The sequence below is a fragment of the Sciurus carolinensis genome, chromosome 16 (assembly GCF_902686445.1).
Source record: "Sciurus carolinensis chromosome 16, mSciCar1.2, whole genome shotgun sequence".
NCBI classification, from domain to species: Eukaryota; Metazoa; Chordata; class Mammalia; order Rodentia; family Sciuridae; genus Sciurus; species Sciurus carolinensis.
This window is the reverse complement of record NC_062228.1, coordinates 64,014,824-64,035,339: the sequence shown is the minus strand read 5'-3', so window position 1 is coordinate 64,035,339 and position 20,516 is coordinate 64,014,824. Positions and strand designations below refer to the sequence as shown.

Below are 20,516 nucleotides of genomic sequence, written 5' to 3'. Positions count from 1 at the left end.
AAACAAAGGTTTCTTACACCTATTATTTCCAAGTAAACTAAGGCTGGTACCCCGTCTGCATGCGAACCTTCAGTATTCGACCACTTCCAAAGTATGCGGAAGCATGTGGCTCCGCCCACCTGCGAGCAGAGCATTTGCCTCGACTATTTCCGAAGTAAGCCGGATTGTGGCCCCGCCCACATCCGGTCGCACTTGTGGCCCGCCTACGTTCAACAGTGACTTAAGTACTTGACTATCTCCGAAATAAGCCGAAGCTTGTGGACCCGCCTCCAAACAGTGGGCTCAATCTCCCGACTGCACCCGAAGAAATCCGAAGCGGAGGCCCCGCCTCCTCCGGAACTTTGAGCTCCTGACCCCGCCCTCCTGGCGCCGTGCTGGCTCCTCCCGGCTCTAAGCTCCCAGCCCTCCTCTCTGGGAGCTTGTGCTGCTGCCGGTTCACGTACTGGTGCTCCGCACTCGGGTCTAGCAGATTCGTCCTGTTGGCTGCTTCTAGCCTGTGCTCCCAGTTCCCTCTCTACCCAGCCTATCCAGCGCCCCAACTGCCGCCGCGTCCCGGGCCCCGACCGTGAGGCCCGGCCGGCCCCTGCTGGAGCAGGAGGCGCGGGGGCGTGCTGTGCTGGGAGGCGTGGCGGCGGACGCGGGCTGGGACTGCTCGGTCGCCTCCAGCCCCGCGGGCGTTTCAGGTGGGCTAGACTGGGGAGACCGGGCGGGGGCGCTGCGGTCTGGCTCGTGGTGAGGTGCGGGAACCGCGCTGGAGTGCGGCCGGGCGCGGTGGCGTAACCGCCTGTAGCTCAACCCGCACGCCTAGGACCAGCGCTGGGCTGCGCCGCGCCAGGCTAGGGCTGCGAACAGGGCCCGAAGACCCGCAGGGTCTGCTCTCCGGGGTGGAAGAGAGGTCCGAGTTCCGAAGGGGTGGGGGTTGGAGGCCCGGGCTTCTCCGGGTGCTATCGAAGGGTAGGGCGGGGAGGTTGGGGTGCCTGGATTCTCGAAGAGCGAGCAGCTGGGGGTTCTGGAAGACGGTCTAGAGGGTTCCCGGGTCCTCCACGGAGGAGGGGATGGGAGGTCTGCATGTCCGAGCTCTGAAATAGGAAAGGTATGGAAGGGGAGCTGTTTCTGAGTTGTCAGAGGAGGGGTGTCTTTATGTCTGGGTCTTAAATGCAAGTGGGGAATTTGATTTCTGCCAAGGACAGGGGTGGGTCTGGATTCCTGGGTCCTAGGAGAAGAAGTGGGCACAGGTCTGGTTTCCTGGATCCTCTAAGAAGAGCTGAAGGCCTGGGTTCTCACCACAAGCGCCTGCCCTCTATCCCTCCCCCAGATCATGTCACCCGAAGAGTGGACATATCTGGTAGTTCTTCTTATCTCCATCCCCATCGGCTTCCTTTTTAAGAAAGCTGGTGAGTCAGGTTCCCTCCCCAGTGGAAAGTAAGGGTGGTTGGGAGGGGGACCCCCTGGAAGGTTCCAGGCTTATGCTATCCCTTTTCTCTGCAGGGCCTGGGCTGAAGAGATGGGGGGCAGCAGCTGTGGGCCTGGGACTCACCTTGTTCACCTGTGGTCCCCACACTTTGCATTCTCTGATCACCATCCTTGGGACCTGGGCCCTCATTCAGGCCCAGCCCTGGTGAGAACTCTGGGGAGGGAGAGTGGAGTGTGGAGGAAGCAACTTGTTTCCTCTTTGGGTCTTTCTCAACTTCTGCCTCCAGCTCTGGATGCCTCCTCTTTCTCTCTTTTCTCTGTTGTTTGTCTTATCTTTTTCCTTTCTGCCTTGTTCTGCACCTTGTCCCTGTGTGTTTGGCCTAGTCCTTTATGTCCATGTTATAGCTGGCCATGCCACCACTCATAGTTAATGCATAGCCCCCCTGCATCTTGAGCTCTGGATCCTGATGATGAAGAAAAAATTGGAGGCCTGAAGGTCTTCACCCTGCAGCTTCTGTCAGCCCCTTTTCGTTCTTTGTGGCTGTGCAGTTCCATGTGCTGCCTCTTCCATCCCTGCCTCCCGTTCTCCAGTCCTCTCCCTGCCCTCCCCTTTTCTGTCCCAGTAGGGAGAGGTGGGGGAGGATTTGTGGCTAGACTCTGGGAAGAGAAAGACAGAGGCCCAGGTCCCTGCCCACAACTGACCTCTCCTTGCTACAGCTCCTGCCATGCCCTGGCACTCGCCTGGACCTTCTCCTATCTCCTGTTCTTCCGAGCCCTCAGCCTGCTGGGCCTGCCCACTCCCACGCCCTTCACCAATGCCGTTCAGCTGCTGTTGACATTGAAGGTCAGACTTGGGGCTATTCTCCCTTCAGCTTCCTCATGGGCCATTTAATCTCCCCTGCTTCACCTCCTCCTCCCACCCATGCCTGTTGGGGATTGATGGGGGGAGTTATTTCACCCAAATCCCGCGAGTAGAACTTCACCTCTCTGTGGGGATAGGGTTCCCTTTCACATGTCCTCTAGCAGTTCTTCACTTCTTCACTGTTCTGGGGTAAGGAAACGGCCCAAGTGCAATAGCAGGAGGAGCAGTTTGGCACTTGGAGCAAACCTGTCCAGTGTGCTTTGCCAGCATGCTCTCCTTGAGTGTCTGTGGCAAGCCATGTTGCAAAGGAGGGAATCCAGCTCTGGGGAGGAGGTACCTGGCCAAGGGCACAAGACTGGGAAGGCCATTCTGACTCTTAACCACATGGGCAAGTGGATGGAGGCAGACTGCCAGGCCCTGCCTCAGGCCTGTGAAATCCTGAGGTCCTGCTGTGCGATGGGCTCCGGTGATCCATGAGTGAACAGAATAGTCTTGCCAGATTGAGATGGGTCTCTCCAGCATTCTTCGTTCTCATCCCGAGCTCAGGGATAGGCAGGAGTCAGCTGAGAGAAGAATTAGAGGAAGAGCGTGTCAGGATGTGTAGGGACCACAGCATGTGGAAGGGAGCAGACTGAGAGCCACAGACTGTGCCAGCCACGTCTTCTTTCCAGAATGCACAGGAGACTGCACAGCCAGGGTCAGACCAAGGCCAAGGCCAGGGTGGTGGGCATCTTGACCCGTGGAGTCATTTGAACTTTTTCCTATAGGAGACCAAGATCTACTAGGAGAGAGTCTTTGGTTTGTTGCCAGGAGAGGGCATGTGACCAGTTTTATGTATTTAAATATTCACCCTGGATTCTGAGAAGAGAACCGAAGTGGACAGTTCAAGGTGGGATGAGAAAGGGTCCCCTTATCGAAGTTCAGGTGACCAGTGGTGGCAGCTTGTGTAAGCTGTAGGCTATTGGTAGGTGGGTCAGAGTCCTACAGGTGCCACTTTGAGGATGATTTGAGGGGTATTTATTTGCAGGATTGTGGGCAGGACGGAAAGAACAGCATAGAGGCCCTGGGCCAGGCACAGTGCACCATGACCAGCCATGATCCCAAAAAGGGGATAACAGGTCATGGAACCTGGAAGGAAAGGCAGTTGTGTAGGGCCATCTACCCCTGAAGTTATCCATGCAGGCTGTGACCTCCTGGGAAGGAAAAGCCCTGGCTTCAGTCTCCTGCCTTTCTCCATCTGCCAGGGCTGACTGCACTAAACCAGCAGGAAGCTGGAAAGCACACCTGTAGCTGTAGTTTTGACATAGGCTCTGACTGGAATGGTTAGGGAGATCTGGAGAGGCAGGTAGAATATCCTCAGGCTGCAGTCTGCAGAAAGGGAACAGACTGAAGAGTTGAGGAATTTAGTCTAGGAGCAAGTGAGTGTTCCATCCTGGGCAAGTAAGTGGATGTTGTTAGCTTTCTTGAGGGTGGAGACTAGAAGACCCAGTGTGGGAATCAGGTAATAGCGTGATCCACTTGGGAGGTGTTGAATTTGAGGTGCCTGCGAGACATCCATATGTAAATGGCAATAGGCAGATTCCTGGAGAGGTCCAGCCTGGGGTTGAAGTTGGGTGGACAACTTCAACAGTTACGTGGACAGTATCTGAAGTGGGTCTGATGGAACTTGACCACAGAGAAGGAAGAGGAAGGCCTAGGACGGAGCCCCGGGGAACACTGCCAGCGCGAGGTGTTTCCCACCACTCATGCACAGAGCTGCCCATGGAGTGGGGCTACAGCCCAGCTGTACCCTCCCAGCCTGCCTTGCTGCTGAGAGTGGTGGCTTAAGGGAAATGGAGCTGACCCACCTGCTTACCCTCTTCCCCCAGCTGGTGAGTCTGGCCAGTGAGGTCCAGGACCTACACCTGGCCCAGAGGAAGGAAATGGCCTCAGGCTTCAGCAAGGGGCCCATCCTGGGGCTTCTGCCCGATGTGCCCTCCTTGATGGAGACGCTGAGCTACAGCTATTGCTATGTGGGAATCATGACAGGTGAGTGGGCTTACTCCGCATGTTGCCTGTCCACTTTGGTCACCCTCTGTTGCTCTCTCCACCCAGAGTTTAATGATGCTTTTGAGCCTGAAGAATTCCTTACTTTTCTCCTTTAGCTTATGAGCTAATAGAGGTGGAGAAGTTAGACCTGTGCAAACCTCGTGTTTCTTTTTTTGAGAGCGTGTTTTGCTAAATTGCCTGGGATGGCTTCAAACTTGCCTTCCTCCTGCCTCAGTCTCCTGATCAGTTGGGCTTACAGATGTGCACACCTGGGTTCCTGCACCCAGGTGACATGTATTCAGAGCTTAGGATCCATTTTCAGTTTCAGAAAGTATTTCTCACAAACGTTTTCCAGGTTGAGGGTTTGGTGAGCTGTTCGCATATTCACCTGCTTAAAGCGCACAACTCGCTGGCTCTTGGTGCAGCCACAGAGTTGTGCACTGTCACCACTGTGTGGTTATTTGCAGAACAGTTTCCTCCTCAAAAAGATGCCTTTAGTCATCCCTCCATCCGTCCATCACTGCATGCCACTAACTGACCTCTGTCTCTGTAGATGTGCCTGTTCTGGACATTTCTTATAAATGGAATCATAACACGTGGTCTTCTGTGAACATGCAAGGTTTTCCACACCTGCCCCTTCTGTTAGTCCCGCTGCTGCTCCCTAGGCTGCCCACTGTCACATCTGAAGAGCCACACTGTCTCCAGTTTCCCTGTACTGTCCCTTTCCACACCCAGCCGGTCCGCAGCCAGAGGGAGCTTGTGGACTGTTCAGCGGGCCCTCGTCTGTTGGAGGGGCCTACGGCGGTCTCCTAGAGCTCCAGGAAAACCACGTCCTCACTGCCTGCCATGCCTGGGGAGCCCCTGCCGCCCCCTGTTTTTCTGGCCACTGCTTTACCTTCTATGACTCATTGATAAGGAGATCACCCCAACTCCAAGTCCTGCCCGCTTCTGTCTCCTTCCCAGGATCTTTGTTCCTCTCTAATTGTCCCTCTTTCTTTCTTTGGGTCCCTGGTCCTCGATCTCTCTTACCTGTCCCCATCTCTGGCCCTGTCTCCCTGCTCCAGACTTGAGCTCTGCCCCCTCCCCAGCCGCACACAGCAGGAGCGTCTGACCGCTGCCCTCCCCACCTCCACAGGCCCGTTCTTCCGCTACCGCACCTACCTGGACTGGCTGGAGCAGCCCTTCCCGGAGGCCGTGCCCAGCCTGCGGCCACTGCTGCGCCGCGCCTGGCCGGCCCCGCTCTTTGGCCTGCTCTTCCTGCTGTCCTCCCATGTCTTCCCGCTGGAGGCCGTGCGTGAGGACGCCTTCTACGCCCGCCCGCTGCCGGCCCGCCTCTTCTACATGATCCCCGTCTTCTTCGCCTTCCGCATGCGCTTCTACGTGGCCTGGATTGCCGCGGAGTGCGGCTGCATTGCCGCGGGCTTCGGGGCTTACCCCGTGGCTGCCAAAGCCCGGGCCGGGGGCGGCCCCACCCTCCAATGCCCACCCCCCAGCAGGTCAGGCGGCGGGAGGGAGGCTTCCCAAGACCCAGCAGACCCCACCACCAAGGGCTGGCCCTGCCCCTAGCAGGGAGGAGAGTGGGGAGCAGGGGCAGGGCCACTACCTGTGTGTAGGTGTGTCACCCCGGCATCCCGGCTGCCTTCCCTGTCAGTAGGGAACCGGTGTTCCTGGTACCCGTGGACCGCCCCTTGTCGCAAGTGCTTGCCACCCGTCACTATGGTGAATTGCCCTCCGTTGCTAGGAGAAGGAAGATGCTATCTTAGCAACCACATGTGTCCCTATGTTGCCTGGGACACGTCACCCCAAGAACCATACTGTCCCTCCTACCAAGGATGCCATCCTTTGGTAGGGGTGGGTCATCTGCTGTTGCTAGGGAAGCTGGCTCCCTAGGACTGTTGTTAGCCCCTCTGTGCCAGAAGTCTTGCTCTTTGTGGCTCCAGAACCTGCCACCCAAACTGCCCTGTGTTACACGGCGCCGTCACCTCCCCATGGGATGTCACCACGTAGCAGTTCTAGTTGCCATCCCTGACTGTACGGTCCTGAGGGCTTACCATTCCCAACAACCTCCGGGGCCTTCCTCCTGCCGCAAGCCAGCCGAGCCCCTGCCCCGTAACTCTGGATTGGCCCTCTTGCTAGTGATGCTGCCCCTGTCCCCAGCACCACCATTGCTAGGTGAGTCAGAAGGCAGAAACTTGTTGCCAAGGAAGTGCTGCCCCCAAGGGAAGTGGCACCCTGGCAACTGGGAATGGGCTGACCCTCTGGAATCCATGGTCACCCTTCCTGGGGCTGGGGCTAAGCAGCAGCCCTTTGATGTAAATTATGAGCCACCAGGCCCCAGTAGTGACAAGCGGCCATCCTGTTCTGCCCCCACCACCGTGTGTATTTACTGCCATTGCCCTGGTAACCACTGCAGACTGCAGCTGATAGAGAAGGAAGGTCCCCCCAACACAGGCAGGAAGCAGGGCTTTTCCAGATCTGCCAGGCCCCGCTTCTAAAGGGTGGCTCAGTTGCTGTCATCGAGGGTTCAGATGATGCCAATGACCTGGAAGCCACTGTATTTCTGGAGGTGACACTTCTGTAACAATCACAGGGACCAGGAAGAAAGTCCGTCTTTGGAAGCTTTTCTAAACAGCCTGGGCCTTGTTGCTAAGGAATGCCTTTTCCCTAGCAACAGGAATCAGTGAGAGTCACAGGGCCTAGAATGTCTCCCTAGCAACCCCAAACTGCCTTTTAGACTCTTCCCTAGCAACCACAATGCCCCACACCAGGAAGGATCGTATTTGGAAGCTTCTCTGAATGTACTGAGTCTGATTGCTGAAGGACTTGAGGCTCAGGCTTTTGGTGGCTGTGGTAGGCCTCCTTGGTTACCAAGAGACCCCTGCTGTTGGTGAATGCTGCCCTGTCCACCCACCCTGCTCTCTCGAAGGCTCCCTCTGGGCTGCCCTCCCCTGTGGTCCTAGCAAGTCTGACGGCCAGAGGGCTGTCGCCGGTGCAGAATCCCCTCCTTAGCATCTGGGGCTGGGACAGGAGCAGGCCTCGGGAGGGGCCTGGCTGAGCTGCATGTCTATCCCCACCCTCATCCTCCACCCCCAGTCCGGAAAAGGCGGCTTCCCTGGAGTACGATTTTGAGACCATCCGCAACATCGACTGCTACAGCACAGACTTCTGCGTGCGGGTGCGGGATGGCATGCGGTACTGGAACATGACAGTGCAGTGGTGGCTGGCACAGTACATCTACAAGAGTGCGCCTGCCCGCTCCTACGTCCTGAGGTGAGGAGCCCTGCCCAGCACCAGGGCCAGCGCAGGACGCCTCCCAGGCGGCCCCTGCCCCGAGGCTCGCGGGGCTGGCGTTTCCAGGCCCTGGGGTCCTCCTCACTGGAGAGCAGCAGTGGCCTGGGCCCTGCAGGCTCAGGGGCCAGATTGTGCCACATGTGGCCCTGCAGGTCACCAAGGAAACTCGAGGGGGCACTTGGCCTCGGCGTCCTATGCTGTTCAGTGGGGTCAACCTGTTAACTTCCTCCTAGGCCGAGCCGCCAGGTGGGGTGCAGTGTGAAAGGTCCTTACCTGAGGCCTCACGTGGTGCTGGCTCTAAGAGCTGCCACTGTTTTTCCTTCTGATGTTTCTTGTGCTGGGATGGAACCCCAAGCCCTCTGCATGACAGGCAAGCCCCCTGACCCCGAGCTATATCCCCAGGCTCTCGCCATGCCTCCTGAGACTGCCAGGCACGTTACCTCTGCAGTCATCAGAGAGGTCTTATTTCCGTCCTAAGGTGAGGAGACTAAGGCTCAGAGATACTAGGGAACCTCCTGAGTCTTACTCAGCCTGCCCCGGACACCTGGGCCAGAATGCACTGTGCTGCACGTTCTGATGAGAGCCTTCTCGAGAGCACCTGCCTGGGCATGACCAGACGTGGGATTTAGAGATCCATTCCGTGCCTGGCATGCGCAGGAGGCCCTGGTTTGATTCCCAGCAAAAAAAGTAAACGGAGAGTTCCACTCTGGCCTCAACAGGAGAGGGAGCAGGAGGGGATGCAAGGAGGCTGATCTGGAGACCCTTGGGCTGTCCAGGTGGGGCTGACGGGGGAGCTGGAATCTTCCGTGGGGCACAGTGACCCAGAAGTAGGTGGGTCTGAGGGGGTAGTCTAGACTTGGGCATACTGCATGTCGGGCATGAGGAGAACTGGACCCTGATTCCCAGGTTGTGAGCGTTGGTGCTTGAGGGTCCAGAAGGGGCGCACCCTACAGGGAGAAGTTTCAGGAGTGGTGGGATCAGGTAACAAGACTTGGGTCTGGTGTCATTGACCTTGAGGTGACTCAGATGTTCAGCAGGGGGTCATTGGATAGGCAGTTAGTCATGTGACTCTGACACTTAAGGGAAGGTTCAGTGTTAGAAGCAGACACTTGAGTGTGGTCAGCTGCAGGTGATGCTTAAAGGCCCAGGGCTGAGGGCTGGGGTCTGGCCCAGGGCCCAGGGCAGCCTCTGCCCTTCAGGGGTTCTCCGTGGGGGTGGTTGTGTCACACACCCAGGGCTGTGGCAGTGTGTGCAGGTGTCGCTGGGGGTGGAGCCTGGGGCGGAGGCAGGCCTGGTGTCTGGGGATGGACCAGGGACGCCCCTGAACACCACAGCACACGGGACCCAGCCCTCTGTGAGCTCACGTCCCCACGCCTGATGGCAGACTGCTCTTCTGTCACTAGGTGGTCTTTACCTTAAACATCTAGGTGTGCCAGAGGGACAAGCCCACAGGCAGGAGAGACCCTCCTGGGGTCACAGGTGTGGCAAACCACTGATGGAACTGGATTTGGAGGGTGACGTGGGGACGGATGACTGCTCTCTGTGGCACAGGGAGAGTTCACCAGTTTCCAGGGCTGAGGTGTGGTTCGGTGGTACAGCACGTGCCTAGCATACGTGAGGCCCTGGGTTCCCCCCTGTGCACACTTGGCACATCTGTGTGTCTCTCACACAGCCAGGGGCACCCTTGGGTCTGCTAAGGAGGAGGGGACCTGGAGATCTGAGCCTCATGGGTCACCAGTTAAACCCCCGAGTCCCTAAAGCAAAAAGGGGCAAGTCTCCCATTTCTAGGCCCTAGAAGATCAGGAGTGGAGACTGCTGGGTCCTGAGGGAGGAGGGACTGGCTTCTGAAATCCTGGCTTCCTGGAGGAAGGAGGAGCTGGACTCCTGGTTTACTGAGAAGGGCAGAGACCATGGCCTTCCAAGTTCTCTAAAAGAGGAAAGAAGGCTCTGGACCTTCTCCTCTGGAGAGGGACAGACCTCCCAAGCAGTCCAGGGACTGCTGGGTCTCCTTGGGCTGGACTGTGGCTCTCAGGCATTCAGGGGCACCAGGACCATCTGAGGCCTCCCACGCTGGCGGTGTCTTCTGGGCTTTATGCCCGGGTTTCTGCAACGGGGTGGAATGGGGCAAGAATCAGCAGGTTCCCAGGTGGTGCTGAAGCCAGGCCAGGGACCAGCTCGCTGAGAGCAGTGCCTGGCCAAGGGATGGGACTCCTTGGCCCTGAGGGAGGAAGGGCTGGAGCCAGAGATGTCAAAGGGCAGCACCATGCTTAGGTCACTGGGGTCTGGGTGAGGCTGGTGGGGCTTCAGGATCCTTGAAGGAGACAGAATCCATAGCCTCTGCCTTCAGGAGCTCAGGAAGAGGACCCCCAGATCTCAGGGAGGAGGCTTGGGGTCTGGACCCCTGGGTCCTATGGGGACTGAGGGTGTGGACCCCAGGGTCCTGATTCCCAGCCTGGTTCCCCAGGAGCGCCTGGACCATGCTGCTGAGCGCCTACTGGCATGGCCTGCATCCTGGCTACTACCTGAGCTTCCTGACCATCCCGCTGTGCCTGGCTGCAGAGGGTTGTCTGGAGTCGGCCCTGAGGTGGCGGCTCAGTCCCGGGGGCCAGCAGGCCTGGGACTGGGTGCACTGGTTCCTGAAGATGCGCGCCTACGACTACATGTGCATGGGGTTCGTGCTCCTGTCCATGGGCGACACGCTTCGGTACTGGTCTTCCATCTACTTCTGCATTCACTTCGTGGCCCTGGCCTGCTTGGTGCTGGGGCTAGCTCTGGGTGGGGGCAGCCCCAGCCGGCGGAAGACAGCACCCCAGGCTGCTGGCCTTGCCCCAGAGAAGCTTCGGGAAGAATAGGCAGCCAGGCACCCCCAGTGCGGCACCGTCCGGCCGCCAGGCTTCTGCCTGGGAATTCCTTGAACCAGGCTGTTGTCTCCTCCCAGAGCCCCTGGAGGCTGGTGGCCTGGAGAGGACTGTGCTTCCCAGCTAGCCACCCTGCCTCCTGCTGAAGCAGAGCTGGGGATGCCCCTGCCCCTGGCGCTTGGCCCTGTGCCTGCAGCAGGCCACTCCCTTGAAACCAGGGTCCTGTCCTCACTGCTCCAGCCTGCCGGTGTTGAGAGAGCCTGGCTTCCCCAGGATGCCAGGGCCAGGCGGGTGGCCACGTGGCTTCTTGGGCAGATTCCCTCCTGATCCGTGGTGTGGGGGCAGGGGCTTCAGGGTCAGGATCTGGGACGGGGAAGCCTCTCCCTGGTCTTGGTCCTCGCTTGTCTCATCAGAGCAGTACTTCAGGGTGCACGAGAACGCGGCCTTCCATTTCCTGTGGGGGACTGAGGCGCAGGTGGCCTGCCAGCGACTCTTCTCTTGCAGCTGCCACCTGAGGGCCCAGCCCACTGCCACCCCATTGTCATCCCTTGGCCTGTGACAGGTCAGAGTGTGTAAATCTTTCCTAATAAAGTGTGGCACAGGCATCTGTTCGTGAGAGTATCTGTGGGCAGTAAACCTAAGACGCTTCGGCCACCATGTGCTAGCAGGAAGCACCAGGCTGGAGGACTCCAGAAGCCGCTGGGACTTCATTTCCCAGCAGACCTTAGAGCGGTGGCCTTGAGAATTTGTGGGAACTGCACTGTAGTCCCTCCTGGCCACCTGGTGGTCAGGTGTGGCCCTGCCCCAGGGCCCTCCCTTACCTGGGGCAGTCCCCGCCCAGGGAGCCTGTAGAGAAGGAAACACTGCAGGCTTAGCGCCATGGAAGGAAGCCGGACCTGGGACCCTGACACCTGGGGCTCCTCTGGGGAGCAGTCAGCCCCCCAGAAAGCCAGGAGAGGTGGGAGAGCTTGGGGAGTTCAGGTCCATCCAGCCTTGGAGTCGGGGTGGGGTGGGGGGCTGGGTTCCTGGTTTTGAGGGTGGGGAGGGGAGTGACTGGAGACTTTCACCCCTTGGTCTGAGGAGGAGTTTGGAGACCCAGGCTCTTGCGGGGAGGACAGCCAGGGCCTGGGACTCCAGTGTCTCAGGTACAGGAGGGGACAAGTTCCCAAGCTCCTAAATAAAGGAAAAGGAAGTTGAAACCTGAACTGTGCCCAAGGGTAGGAGGAGCCTGGGTCCTTAGGGAGAAGAGACTAGGGCCTGGACCCTGGGTCTGAGGGAGGAGGCTGGGCCTGGACCCTTGGGTCTGAGGGAGGAGGCTGGGCCCGGAGCCCCGGGTCTGAGGGAGGAGGCTGGGCCTGGGCCCCTGGGTCTGAGGGAGGAGGCTGGGCCTGGGCCCCTGGGTCTGAGGGAGGAGGCTGGGCCTGGACCCCTGGGTCTGAGGGAGGAGGCTGGGCCTGGGCCCCTGGGTCTGAGGGAGGAGGCTGGGCCTGGGCCCCTGGGTCTGAGGGAGGAGGCTGGGCCTGGAGCCCTGGGTCTGAGGGAGGAGGCTGGCCTGGAGCCCTGGGTCTGAGGGAGGAGGCTGGCCTAGAGCCCTATGCCTTCCCAGCCTTCTGCTCCCCTGCACAGGCCAGTCGTTGGCCTCTGTGCTAAACGAGCTCCCCAGTGCTGCTACCCTTCGGTATCGTGGCCCTGGGATGCCACCTTGGGGGACCCTGCAAGAAGAGGATGAAGATGGAGAAAGGAGCATCCAGGCCTTTGTAGAACCCAGTCAAATGGAGCTGCCGGACCCTCGCCCTTCCCGGGAATTGCCATGGCCCATGCAGGCCAGGAGGGCACACAGGTGCGGGCCCAGCTCTCCCCCAGCACCCCTCCCTCTGGGGAGGTGGCGCCCTGCTGAACAGCTGGCTCCCTTGTCCTCCCCTGTGGCTCCACAGGCGCCCACCCATCCCTCGGGAGCCCCGCCGTCACGCTCCTTTGTGCGGCACTGCTTCTGTGCGGGTTGAGTCCATTGGTTTTCTCTTGTGTGGAGTCCTCCCCACTGAGTCCAGTATGCCACCGTTCCTGTCCTCACTTTATGAGGTTCTTTCTACCTTTGGGTGGTTCCCAGTTTGTGCTGCCAAGCTCTTGATTTTCCGGCTCTTTCCCTTCCAGAAAGAGCCAGGCCAGGGAACAAGTGGCCTATGGCCCTGGACTGAGGGCTGCCCACTGGGCCCGGCTGCTCCCTCGGTCCAAGGAGAAGATGAAGGAAGGCTTGCGCACCCTACAGCCCTGGGCCTGGACGCTGAAGAGGATCGGGGGTGTGTGGGGGTCTGAGGGAGGAGGCTGGGCCTGGGCCTCCAGGCCTGGTGCTGACTGGGAAGGACCTGACGCTCTGCTGCCCTGCAGGTCAGTTTGGCGGGGGCACGGAGTCCTACTTCTCCCTGCTGCGCTTCCTGCTGCTGCTCAACGTGCTGGCTTCTGTGGCCCAGGCCTGCATGACACTGCTGCCCACCTGGTTGGAAGGGGCTCCCCCCGGCCCTCCTGGCCCAGACACCTCCTTGCCCTGCGGCTCCTACAGCCCCCACACCCAGGGGCTGGTCTCCTTTCCCACCCAGCTTTTCAACCTGCTCTCTGGAGAGGTGGGTGCTGGGCCCCCCGAGACCCTGCCCCCGGCACTGACGTTGCAGAACTCACACCCGCAGCCCTGCGCCGGGGCCTGGCTGCCCAGCCCTGGTCCTGCTCCGCCAGCCTCCGCTTGACCCCTGCTCCACCCTTCACAGGGTTACCTGGAATGGTCCCCTCTCTTCTATGGGTTCTACCCACCCCGCGAGTACCTGGCCGTGACCTACCTGTGCTCCGTCTTTGCTGTGGGCCTCGTCTGCCTCCTGCTCATCCTGCACCGGTCAGTGCCACCCACTTCCTGACGTGCTGGACAGGAGGGGAATGAGCGGTGGTGCTCGATGCCCTCCTCAGGTCTCCTGGGTCTCCGCTCTGTTCCTTTCTGGGTTGAAGTCAGTGTTTAAGATGCTTCTTGTGCGTAGAAGCTAGGGATGCACAGAAGATGGCAGGCTCCCCTCCCTGCGGCAGCCTGGGGTCCAGAGCGGGAAGGGAAGATGTTAAATAAGTGCAGTGCCTGTGTTGCCTGCTTTCTGGTGAGAAGCAGAGCTATATAGGGAACAAATAGGGTGGGTTCGTTCATCCATGTGACAAGACTTATTGGCCACCTACTAGTGCCAGGCATCATCTGAAATGTTTGGGGTATGTTACCGAGAAAAACAAAGCAGAACAAAACAGAGTCACGTCCCAGTGGTGCTGACGAGAGCGCACCTGGGGAGAGAGGTAAGGAGCGTCAGTGGCACGGGGTGCAGGAAGCTGCTCCGGGCTGGGGCGGGGCACATCCCGCTGATGTCTAGGCCAGGCGGCTGGTGGTCAGGGAGGTGTCGTTGAGAAGGCAATGTTGAAAGGATGACGTTGGGAAGTGAGTCTCGGCACACAAGTCCCTGGGCAAGACGGAAGTGCCAGAGCAGGGCAGGCGCCGGTCAGGCAGGTCCTTGGGCAGAAGGCCATCCAACCCGCGGTGGAGTTTGAAGGGGTTCCTCCCTCCATGGACTTGTGGAGAAGAGAGGGAAGGAAGAGCTGAGTGAGGGGAGGAGCGGGGCAGAGGGAGGAGGTCAGGAGGTCACTGCCAGAATGCAGGGGACAAGCGATGGTGGACAGACCTGGAGGAGAAGCAGGGTGGTGACCAAGGGTCCACTTTGAATGTAGTTCTAATCTTTAAAAATGCCACATGTGTTTGGAAAAACACACCAGAAGAGGGGTTGGGTTTGGTAAGTGTGAAGAAAGAACAGGAGCTGGCTGGTGGCTCACACCTGCAGTCCCAGCAGCTCAGGAGGCTGAGGCAGGAGGATCGAAAGTTCAAGGCCAGACTCAGCAACTTAGTGAGGCCTTACTAAAAAGGGCTGGGGATGTGGCGTGGTGGTAGAGAACCTCTGGCTCTATCCCCAGCACCGGGAGGGAAGGAGACAGAGGCAGCTCCCTGAAACCACACCCTTCCATGGCCTGGTCTTCACTTTGCATAAATGGAGGCGCTGGATATATTTTGAGGGCAGAGCCCACAGGGTTTCCTAATGGATGGGGACAGGGGTGCAGTAGAAAACCAAAGTCCAGAAGGTCTCCCTGTTGACCCCGCGCCCCGCAGGGCAAAGGTTGAGGTAGACGCTGTAGAAGGAGCAGGCTGGTTGGGGGCGTCTGGAATGCACTTTCGGATCCAGTGACTTTGAGGTGCCTCCTATTTTGATATTTTGGGGGTTGTGGGGATGGGCCTCAGGGCCTCACGCCTGCCAGGCGCCCCACCGGCTGAGCCACACCCCAGCACCAGTGCCTTTTAGGTGCAGTGTTGCACGCAGTTGGATGTGTGGGTTTGGGGCTCTCTGGCATTCAGGCAAGACAGGGAGACCCCTAAGGGAAAGGAGTGTGTTCAAGAAGGAAACGAAGGACTTGAAAAAAAAAATGGAGTGTCTCCTATGAGCTGGGCCCTGTGGCAAGGCCTGGGAGCCACCAGAGGGTCCCCGGCCCCTTGCACAGTTTACAGCCTGGCAGGGGAGATAAGCAGTGGGACAGGTGTTGAATGAGCAAACGTCACTAATGAGTCGGGGAGCGACCCTACATAAAAACCAAATGGAATGGTGTCCACAGACTTCTGTCAGTCAGGAGTGAGCATCTTCGTGTTCGAAGCTCACTAGTCTCAGTCTCAGCTCATCTTTGCCATGGTAGCTCACAAGGCAGCCATGGGTGAGGAGCAGATGAGTGGGTGTGACTATTTCAGCATTTACAAAAACAGGTGTTGGGCGGGGTTTGACACAGGGGCTGCTGTTTGCTAACCCCTATATTAGAGAATGGTAGGAGACCCTCATTAGATGTAGTTGTCAGCAAGGGCTTCTCTGATTGTGGAACCTGTGGCTGGGCTCTGGAAAGAAAAGGAGCCAGCCAGCTGAATAGCCAAGATTCCAGCATTCCAGGCAAAGGGCACTGCAGTGCAAAGGCCCTGTGGTGGGAAAGATGTTTGGGTGTGTCTTGGGAAATAGAAAGCCAGTATGAGGAGGAGGAGGAGGAAGAGGATGGATGAGATTTGAGTTTCAAAAAGTAGGTGAGGTGGTGGACACTGGCTGGTTATGCTAGGAAGAAGCCTAAATCTTAAGAGCACGGAGAATCTGTCGAATGGGTTTTCAATAGCAACAGCAGAATACCATCCTGTTTGCATAAAAAAGAAAGTCCCAAGCAGCTCCCAAACAGAAAATGAACTGAGCATGGTAGCGCACATCTGTAGTCCCAGTGAACTGGGAGGCTGAGGCAGGAGGATCACACATTTAAAACCAGCCCCAACAATTTAGCAGTACTCTGTCTCAAAATGTAAAAAGGGCTGGGAGTGAGACTGTGGTTAAGCACCCCTGGGTTCAATCCCTGGTACCAAAAAAAAAAAAAAAAAAAGGATTCTCAGAGGTACAGCTTCCTGGTTGTGCATGGGAAAGGTGGGGCTGGGGCCAGCCAGGTGAAGGTGAATGTGGTCTCTGTCCAGTTCTGTCTCTGTCCCTTTCTCTGGTTCTCTGTCCCCTTCCTGGGCCTCCGTGCCCTCTGTCTCTTGCGTGTCTTTATCTCCCCCTTCTCTGGGCCTGTCTCCTTCCCAGGTTCCTTCCTCTGCCCTCTGAAGCTGGCTCTCATAGGCTTCCGTGTCACTTTTGGTTGTCTGTAACCCACGTTTATCTGACTTTCTTGGCCTTTCCTTCCAAGGACTGTATGTGTCCCACTAGAGGGTTGCCCGGGGACCCCCACTCACAGCTGTTCTCACACCCCTTCTCGTGGTCTCTTCTTCAGCTCAGTGTTGGGGCTGAAGCAGACCTTGCTGGCCGAATCCGGGGCTCTGACCAGCTATAGCCACCAGGTGTTTTCAGCCTGGGACTTCGGCCTCCGCGGGGACAAGCATGTGCGGCTGCGCCAGCGCATCATTCTGTATGAGTTGCAGGTGCGCTTGCGGTGGGGCAGGGGCTACGACTGCTTAAGGACCGGATGGGACGGAGCTGAGAAGACGCTGGGCCTAGCCTGCGCTTGGCTTTCCTCCAAGGAGGGGGTCTTGGGGTATGGCAGGGCTGAGGAGCCGCGCGAGGGAAGCCTTAGTCTGAACCGTGCTGGAAAAGGCACGCAGCAGACCAGGACCGGCCTCGAAGCGCCTCGCTTCCAAGTGGACTGGTGGGCTTGGTCAGAGGGGGCGGGGTTTGGCAGAGCAGAACCGCACTCGGGGCGGGAATCTGGGGACAGGCCGAAATTCTGGGCCCCGGAGGGGTGGAGCTTAAGGGGGCACTGACAAGAGAAGTCAGTGGGCCTATGTAGGGTCTGGGAGCGGGTGGCACAGGGACAACAAGAGTTCCCTGACCAGCAGGCCAGGGCTGCATCAGTTCAATTTGAGGAGGGGCTCTGGGCGGCCCCCAGAACTGCAGAGATGGAGCCCACGGGAACTCTCTCCGGCTTAGGTGGAACTGGAGGAAGCAGCGGTCCGACGCCAGGCTGCGGCACGGACGCTGGGCCAACAAGCCAGGGTGTGGCTGGTGGGGGCGCTGCTCAACCTGCTGGTGCTGGCGCTCCTGGGGGCGGCCTTTTACGGCGTCTACTGGGCCACAGGATACACCGTGGAGCTGCAGGTGTCGAGGGGCTTGGGGAAGGAGCGTCCCAGGAACCTGGAAGCTACATTTCCAAGGATGGAGGGGTGTGGGAGGAAACCGAGGCCTAGGATTCCTCAGATCTTAGGAGCACAGGGGCGGAGGAGTTGTTGGGACCCCGGACATAGGGGTCCTGAGCCGAGAAGAGGCCGGGGGAGGACCTTAGGCATGGCTCTTTGTTTGGTTTGTCCTCCTCCACAGGAGATGCCCCTTGTGCAGCAGACACCACTGCTAAAGCTTGGAGTGAATTATCTTCCGTCCATCTTCATCTCGGCGGTCAACTTCGTGCTGCCGTTTGTGTTCAAGTGGATCGCCCCACTGGAGGGCTACACTCGGAGCCGCCAGATCGTTATTATCCTGCTCAGGTTCCAGCCTCCTGGGGTGGGCTGGGGGTGGTGGGAGGGCAGCGGTCCGAGTCTGGTTGTTGGTTCTGCAAACAATACGGGATCCAGGGGTTCTGGATTCAAATTCCGATCATACTGCCTCAGTTTCTTCATCTGTGAAATGGGGAAAAAATCTTCCTCCGCCGTTCCCTTGCAGGACTGTGTTTCTGCGCCTTGCATCCCTGCTGGTGCTGCTCTTCTCTCTCTGGAATCAGATCACTTGCGGGGGCAACGCGGAGGCTGAGGACTGCAAGACCTGTGGCTACAATTACAAAGAACTTCCGGTGAGAAGGCCGTGGGAGCGTTTGTTGCGCTCCTGGGGCAGGAAGCGGGCCGACGAGGAGCCTAAATCCTGGGTCCCTGGGGGAAAGGAGCTGGGTGAATGGGTCCGGACGCCTGGGTTGTGAGGCAGGAGCTTGGGTTGCTGGGTAGGGGCAGCTGCTTGAAAAAAAACTGAGGACCCCCCCCCCCCCCCGAAAAAAGCATGGGTAGCACTTCCCAGGCTGGCTATTTGAAAGAAGACTCGGATGCTTGAAACTTTTATTTTTATTTATTTATTTATTTTTTGTTGTTGCTCTAATTGGTCATACATGACAGTAGAATGCGTTTTCACACATTAGGGATGCTTGAACCTCTTGCCAAGTTGTTTTATTATTATTATGTTTTTCTTTTTCAGTGCTGGGAGACTCGTATGGGCCAGGAGATGTACAAACTCCTGATCTTTGATTTGCTGAGCGGCCTGGCGCTGACGCTGCTCATTCAGTTTCCTCGGAAGTGAGAGCCTGCTGCTCACCGCGGCTCCGCCTCTCCGGAGCAGTAGTCGCTCTTCGCCCCGCGCGTTCCCCCACCCATCCCAGCCCTTCCAACTCCGGGTCCTTAGGTCCTTAGGCCCCGCCCGCCTCGTGTTGGGCGGTTCTTCCCTCTGACCCAGCACCTGTTCAGTCCCTGCTTCTGCGTGGCCTAGAAGCCCCGCCCCACGCTCCTTTCCGATTGGTAATTGAGGCCTTGGAGGCGGGGAATCCGGCCCGCACGTCTCTCACCGCCCCGCTCTGCCCCACCCCTTAGGATAATCTGTGGCTTCTGTCCTGGTATGCTGGGTCGTGTGGCCGGGACCCAAGAGTTCCAGGTGCCCGACGAGGTGCTGGGGCTTATCTACGCTCAGACGGTGGTCTGGGTGGGGAGCTTTTTCAGCCCTTTACTGCCCCTTCTCAACACGGTCAAGTTCCTGCTGCTTTTCTATCTGAAGAAGGTGAGGAATGAGAAGGACTCCTATGACCTGGACAAGGATGCCGGGTGCTCCGACTACTAGGTCATGAAAAGAGAGCACTGGAGGGCAGGAGAAGAAGGGATCCAGAGCATCCCAACATCTAGGTCTCAGTCATTAGGGCTTAGGTTCCTGGGTACTACCTGGACCCTGGACTAAAGGGTCAGAAAAAAGGAGAGGTGTGCGACTCTTGGGTCTCAGATCCCCTTTTCCACACCTTCCTCTGTCAGGTCACCCTCTTCTCCACCTGCTCACCAGCCTCCCGCACCTTTCGGGCCTCCACTGTGAATTTCTTTTTCCCTCTGGTCCTTCTCCTGGGTCTGGCCATCTCTGCTGTTCCTGTGCTTTACAGCATATTCCAGTGAGTGTGAGAGGTTCCTGCCTCCCTTCCTCTGCCCTCACTCAGGGTTCTGAGTTTGGTCCTACTTGAGCCCAGCCTGTCTCTGCCTCCAGGATCCCACCTTCTAAAGTGTGCGGCCCATTCCGGGGGAAGTCATCCATCTGGGCCCAGATCCCTGAATCCATTGACAGTCTCCCTCAGACCGCCCAGAATTTTCTCTTCTTCCTGGGGACCCAGGCTTTTGCTGTGCCTCTCCTGTTGATCTCCAGGTGAGGGGACACAGACTTCAGGGTATGAGTTTGAATGTGTGTGATCTGGGGTCCCATTACCTGTGTCCTTGAGATATCCTAGAGAGAAGGGACTGGTGCATGAATTGAGTCTGAGGGAGGTGGGTTGGGGGCCTGGATTGCTTGGTCCTACGGAGGATTTGGGGCTGGGGACTGGACTCCTGGGTCTTGAGAGGAGTGGGATAGGGTCTTCCTCTCCTGGGCCTGAGAGGAGGGCTGGGGGCCTGCAGTGCTTACTCCTAAGGAAAAGGAGGGTCTAGAAGACTGGGTTTCTGAATCTGAAGGAGGAAAGGGTCTTGAGGTTCTTCCCCCCCATCCTCCCCAGCACTGGGGATTGAACCCAAGGGCACTGTACAACTGAGGCACATTCCCCTATCCCCAGCCCTTTTTATTTCAGTCTCCCGAGTAGCTGGAATTACAGGCGTTCACCACTGCACTCTGCCTAAATATATAGGTCGTATTGCGTGGTGCGCGCGTGTGTGTTGCTAGGGATTAAACCCAGAGCCTGGCTCATGCGGGCCAGCCGCTGGTTTTTAAGGAGACATAGGTTGAAGATAACCTAAGAGCTTTTCTGGAGAGGCTTCCATTTCTGTCTCCCCTAGCATCCTGATGGCGTATACCGTGGCCCTGGCTCATTCTTATGGACGCCTCATCTCTGAGCTCAAACGCCAGATAAAGGCGGTGAGTCAGGCCAGTCCCTGGAAGGGGGCTCCTCGGGGACACAGAAAGTGACAAGGGGGAGAGAAGGTATGTCTCACCTCCACCTCTCTTTACCCCAGGAAGCGCAGAATAAAGTCTTCCTGGCACAGCGGGCGGTGGCGATGAGCTCCGCCAGCGGGGCTCTTTGACCAGCCTGGCTCGGGATGACGCCCCACCGTGAGGCCTCAGATTTTCCCCAGAAGTGATGATGGCCTCCAAGCCCTGTCCGAGATTTCCAGAGCTTTTGCCGCCAAGTGCGGACTGTCTGACTAGACCTCTTAATCATATTAATAAACAGGGCTGAAGCTGCTGAGCGCTTTTTCAAACCTGCGTCCTGAAGCCTGGGGCAGTGCTTCGCCCTGGGACTAGCCAATCTGGTGTATGGGCATGCGTGTCGGCGCG

General features: G+C 58.2%; 2 protein-coding genes across 7 annotated transcripts; both read left to right on the top strand.

Annotated features, from left to right (window-relative positions):
* The first annotated feature begins 311 nt into the window (after positions 1-311).
* Positions 312-11,066, top strand: Mboat7 (membrane bound O-acyltransferase domain containing 7). Of its 3 annotated transcripts, none has more exons than XM_047529200.1 (8): positions 312-683; positions 1,316-1,394; positions 1,489-1,618; positions 2,131-2,257; positions 4,144-4,303; positions 5,439-5,799; positions 7,397-7,573; positions 10,059-11,066. In XM_047529200.1, exons 2-8 carry the CDS (start codon positions 1,319-1,321, stop codon positions 10,444-10,446), a joined length of 1,419 nt encoding a protein of 472 aa, XP_047385156.1. In that variant the 5' UTR covers positions 312-683; positions 1,316-1,318; the 3' UTR covers positions 10,447-11,066. The 3 variants fall into 3 exon arrangements, with proteins under 3 accessions (XP_047385156.1, XP_047385157.1, XP_047385158.1); XM_047529201.1 differs by lacking the exon at positions 312-683 and adding an exon at positions 732-895; XM_047529202.1 differs by lacking the exons at positions 312-683; positions 1,316-1,394; positions 2,131-2,257 and having other exon boundaries at positions 1,505-1,618.
* A 215-nt stretch (positions 11,067-11,281) lies between these two features.
* Positions 11,282-20,414, top strand: Tmc4 (transmembrane channel like 4). Of its 4 annotated transcripts, none has more exons than XR_007105469.1 (15): positions 11,282-11,410; positions 12,079-12,292; positions 12,604-12,749; positions 12,838-13,070; positions 13,212-13,333; positions 16,303-16,450; positions 16,956-17,123; positions 17,343-17,506; positions 17,682-17,808; positions 18,201-18,298; positions 18,590-18,773; positions 19,019-19,149; positions 19,225-19,397; positions 20,018-20,096; positions 20,195-20,253. XR_007105469.1 is itself a non-coding variant. In XM_047529193.1 (15 exons), exons 1-15 carry the CDS (start codon positions 11,332-11,334, stop codon positions 20,261-20,263), a joined length of 2,118 nt encoding a protein of 705 aa, XP_047385149.1. In that variant the 5' UTR covers positions 11,282-11,331; the 3' UTR covers positions 20,264-20,414. The 4 variants fall into 4 exon arrangements, 3 of the variants coding, with proteins under 3 accessions (XP_047385149.1, XP_047385151.1, XP_047385150.1); XM_047529193.1 differs by having other exon boundaries at positions 19,242-19,397; positions 20,195-20,414; XM_047529194.1 differs by having other exon boundaries at positions 11,299-11,410; positions 12,059-12,292; positions 19,242-19,397; positions 20,195-20,413.
* The last annotated feature ends 102 nt before the right edge of the window (positions 20,415-20,516 follow it).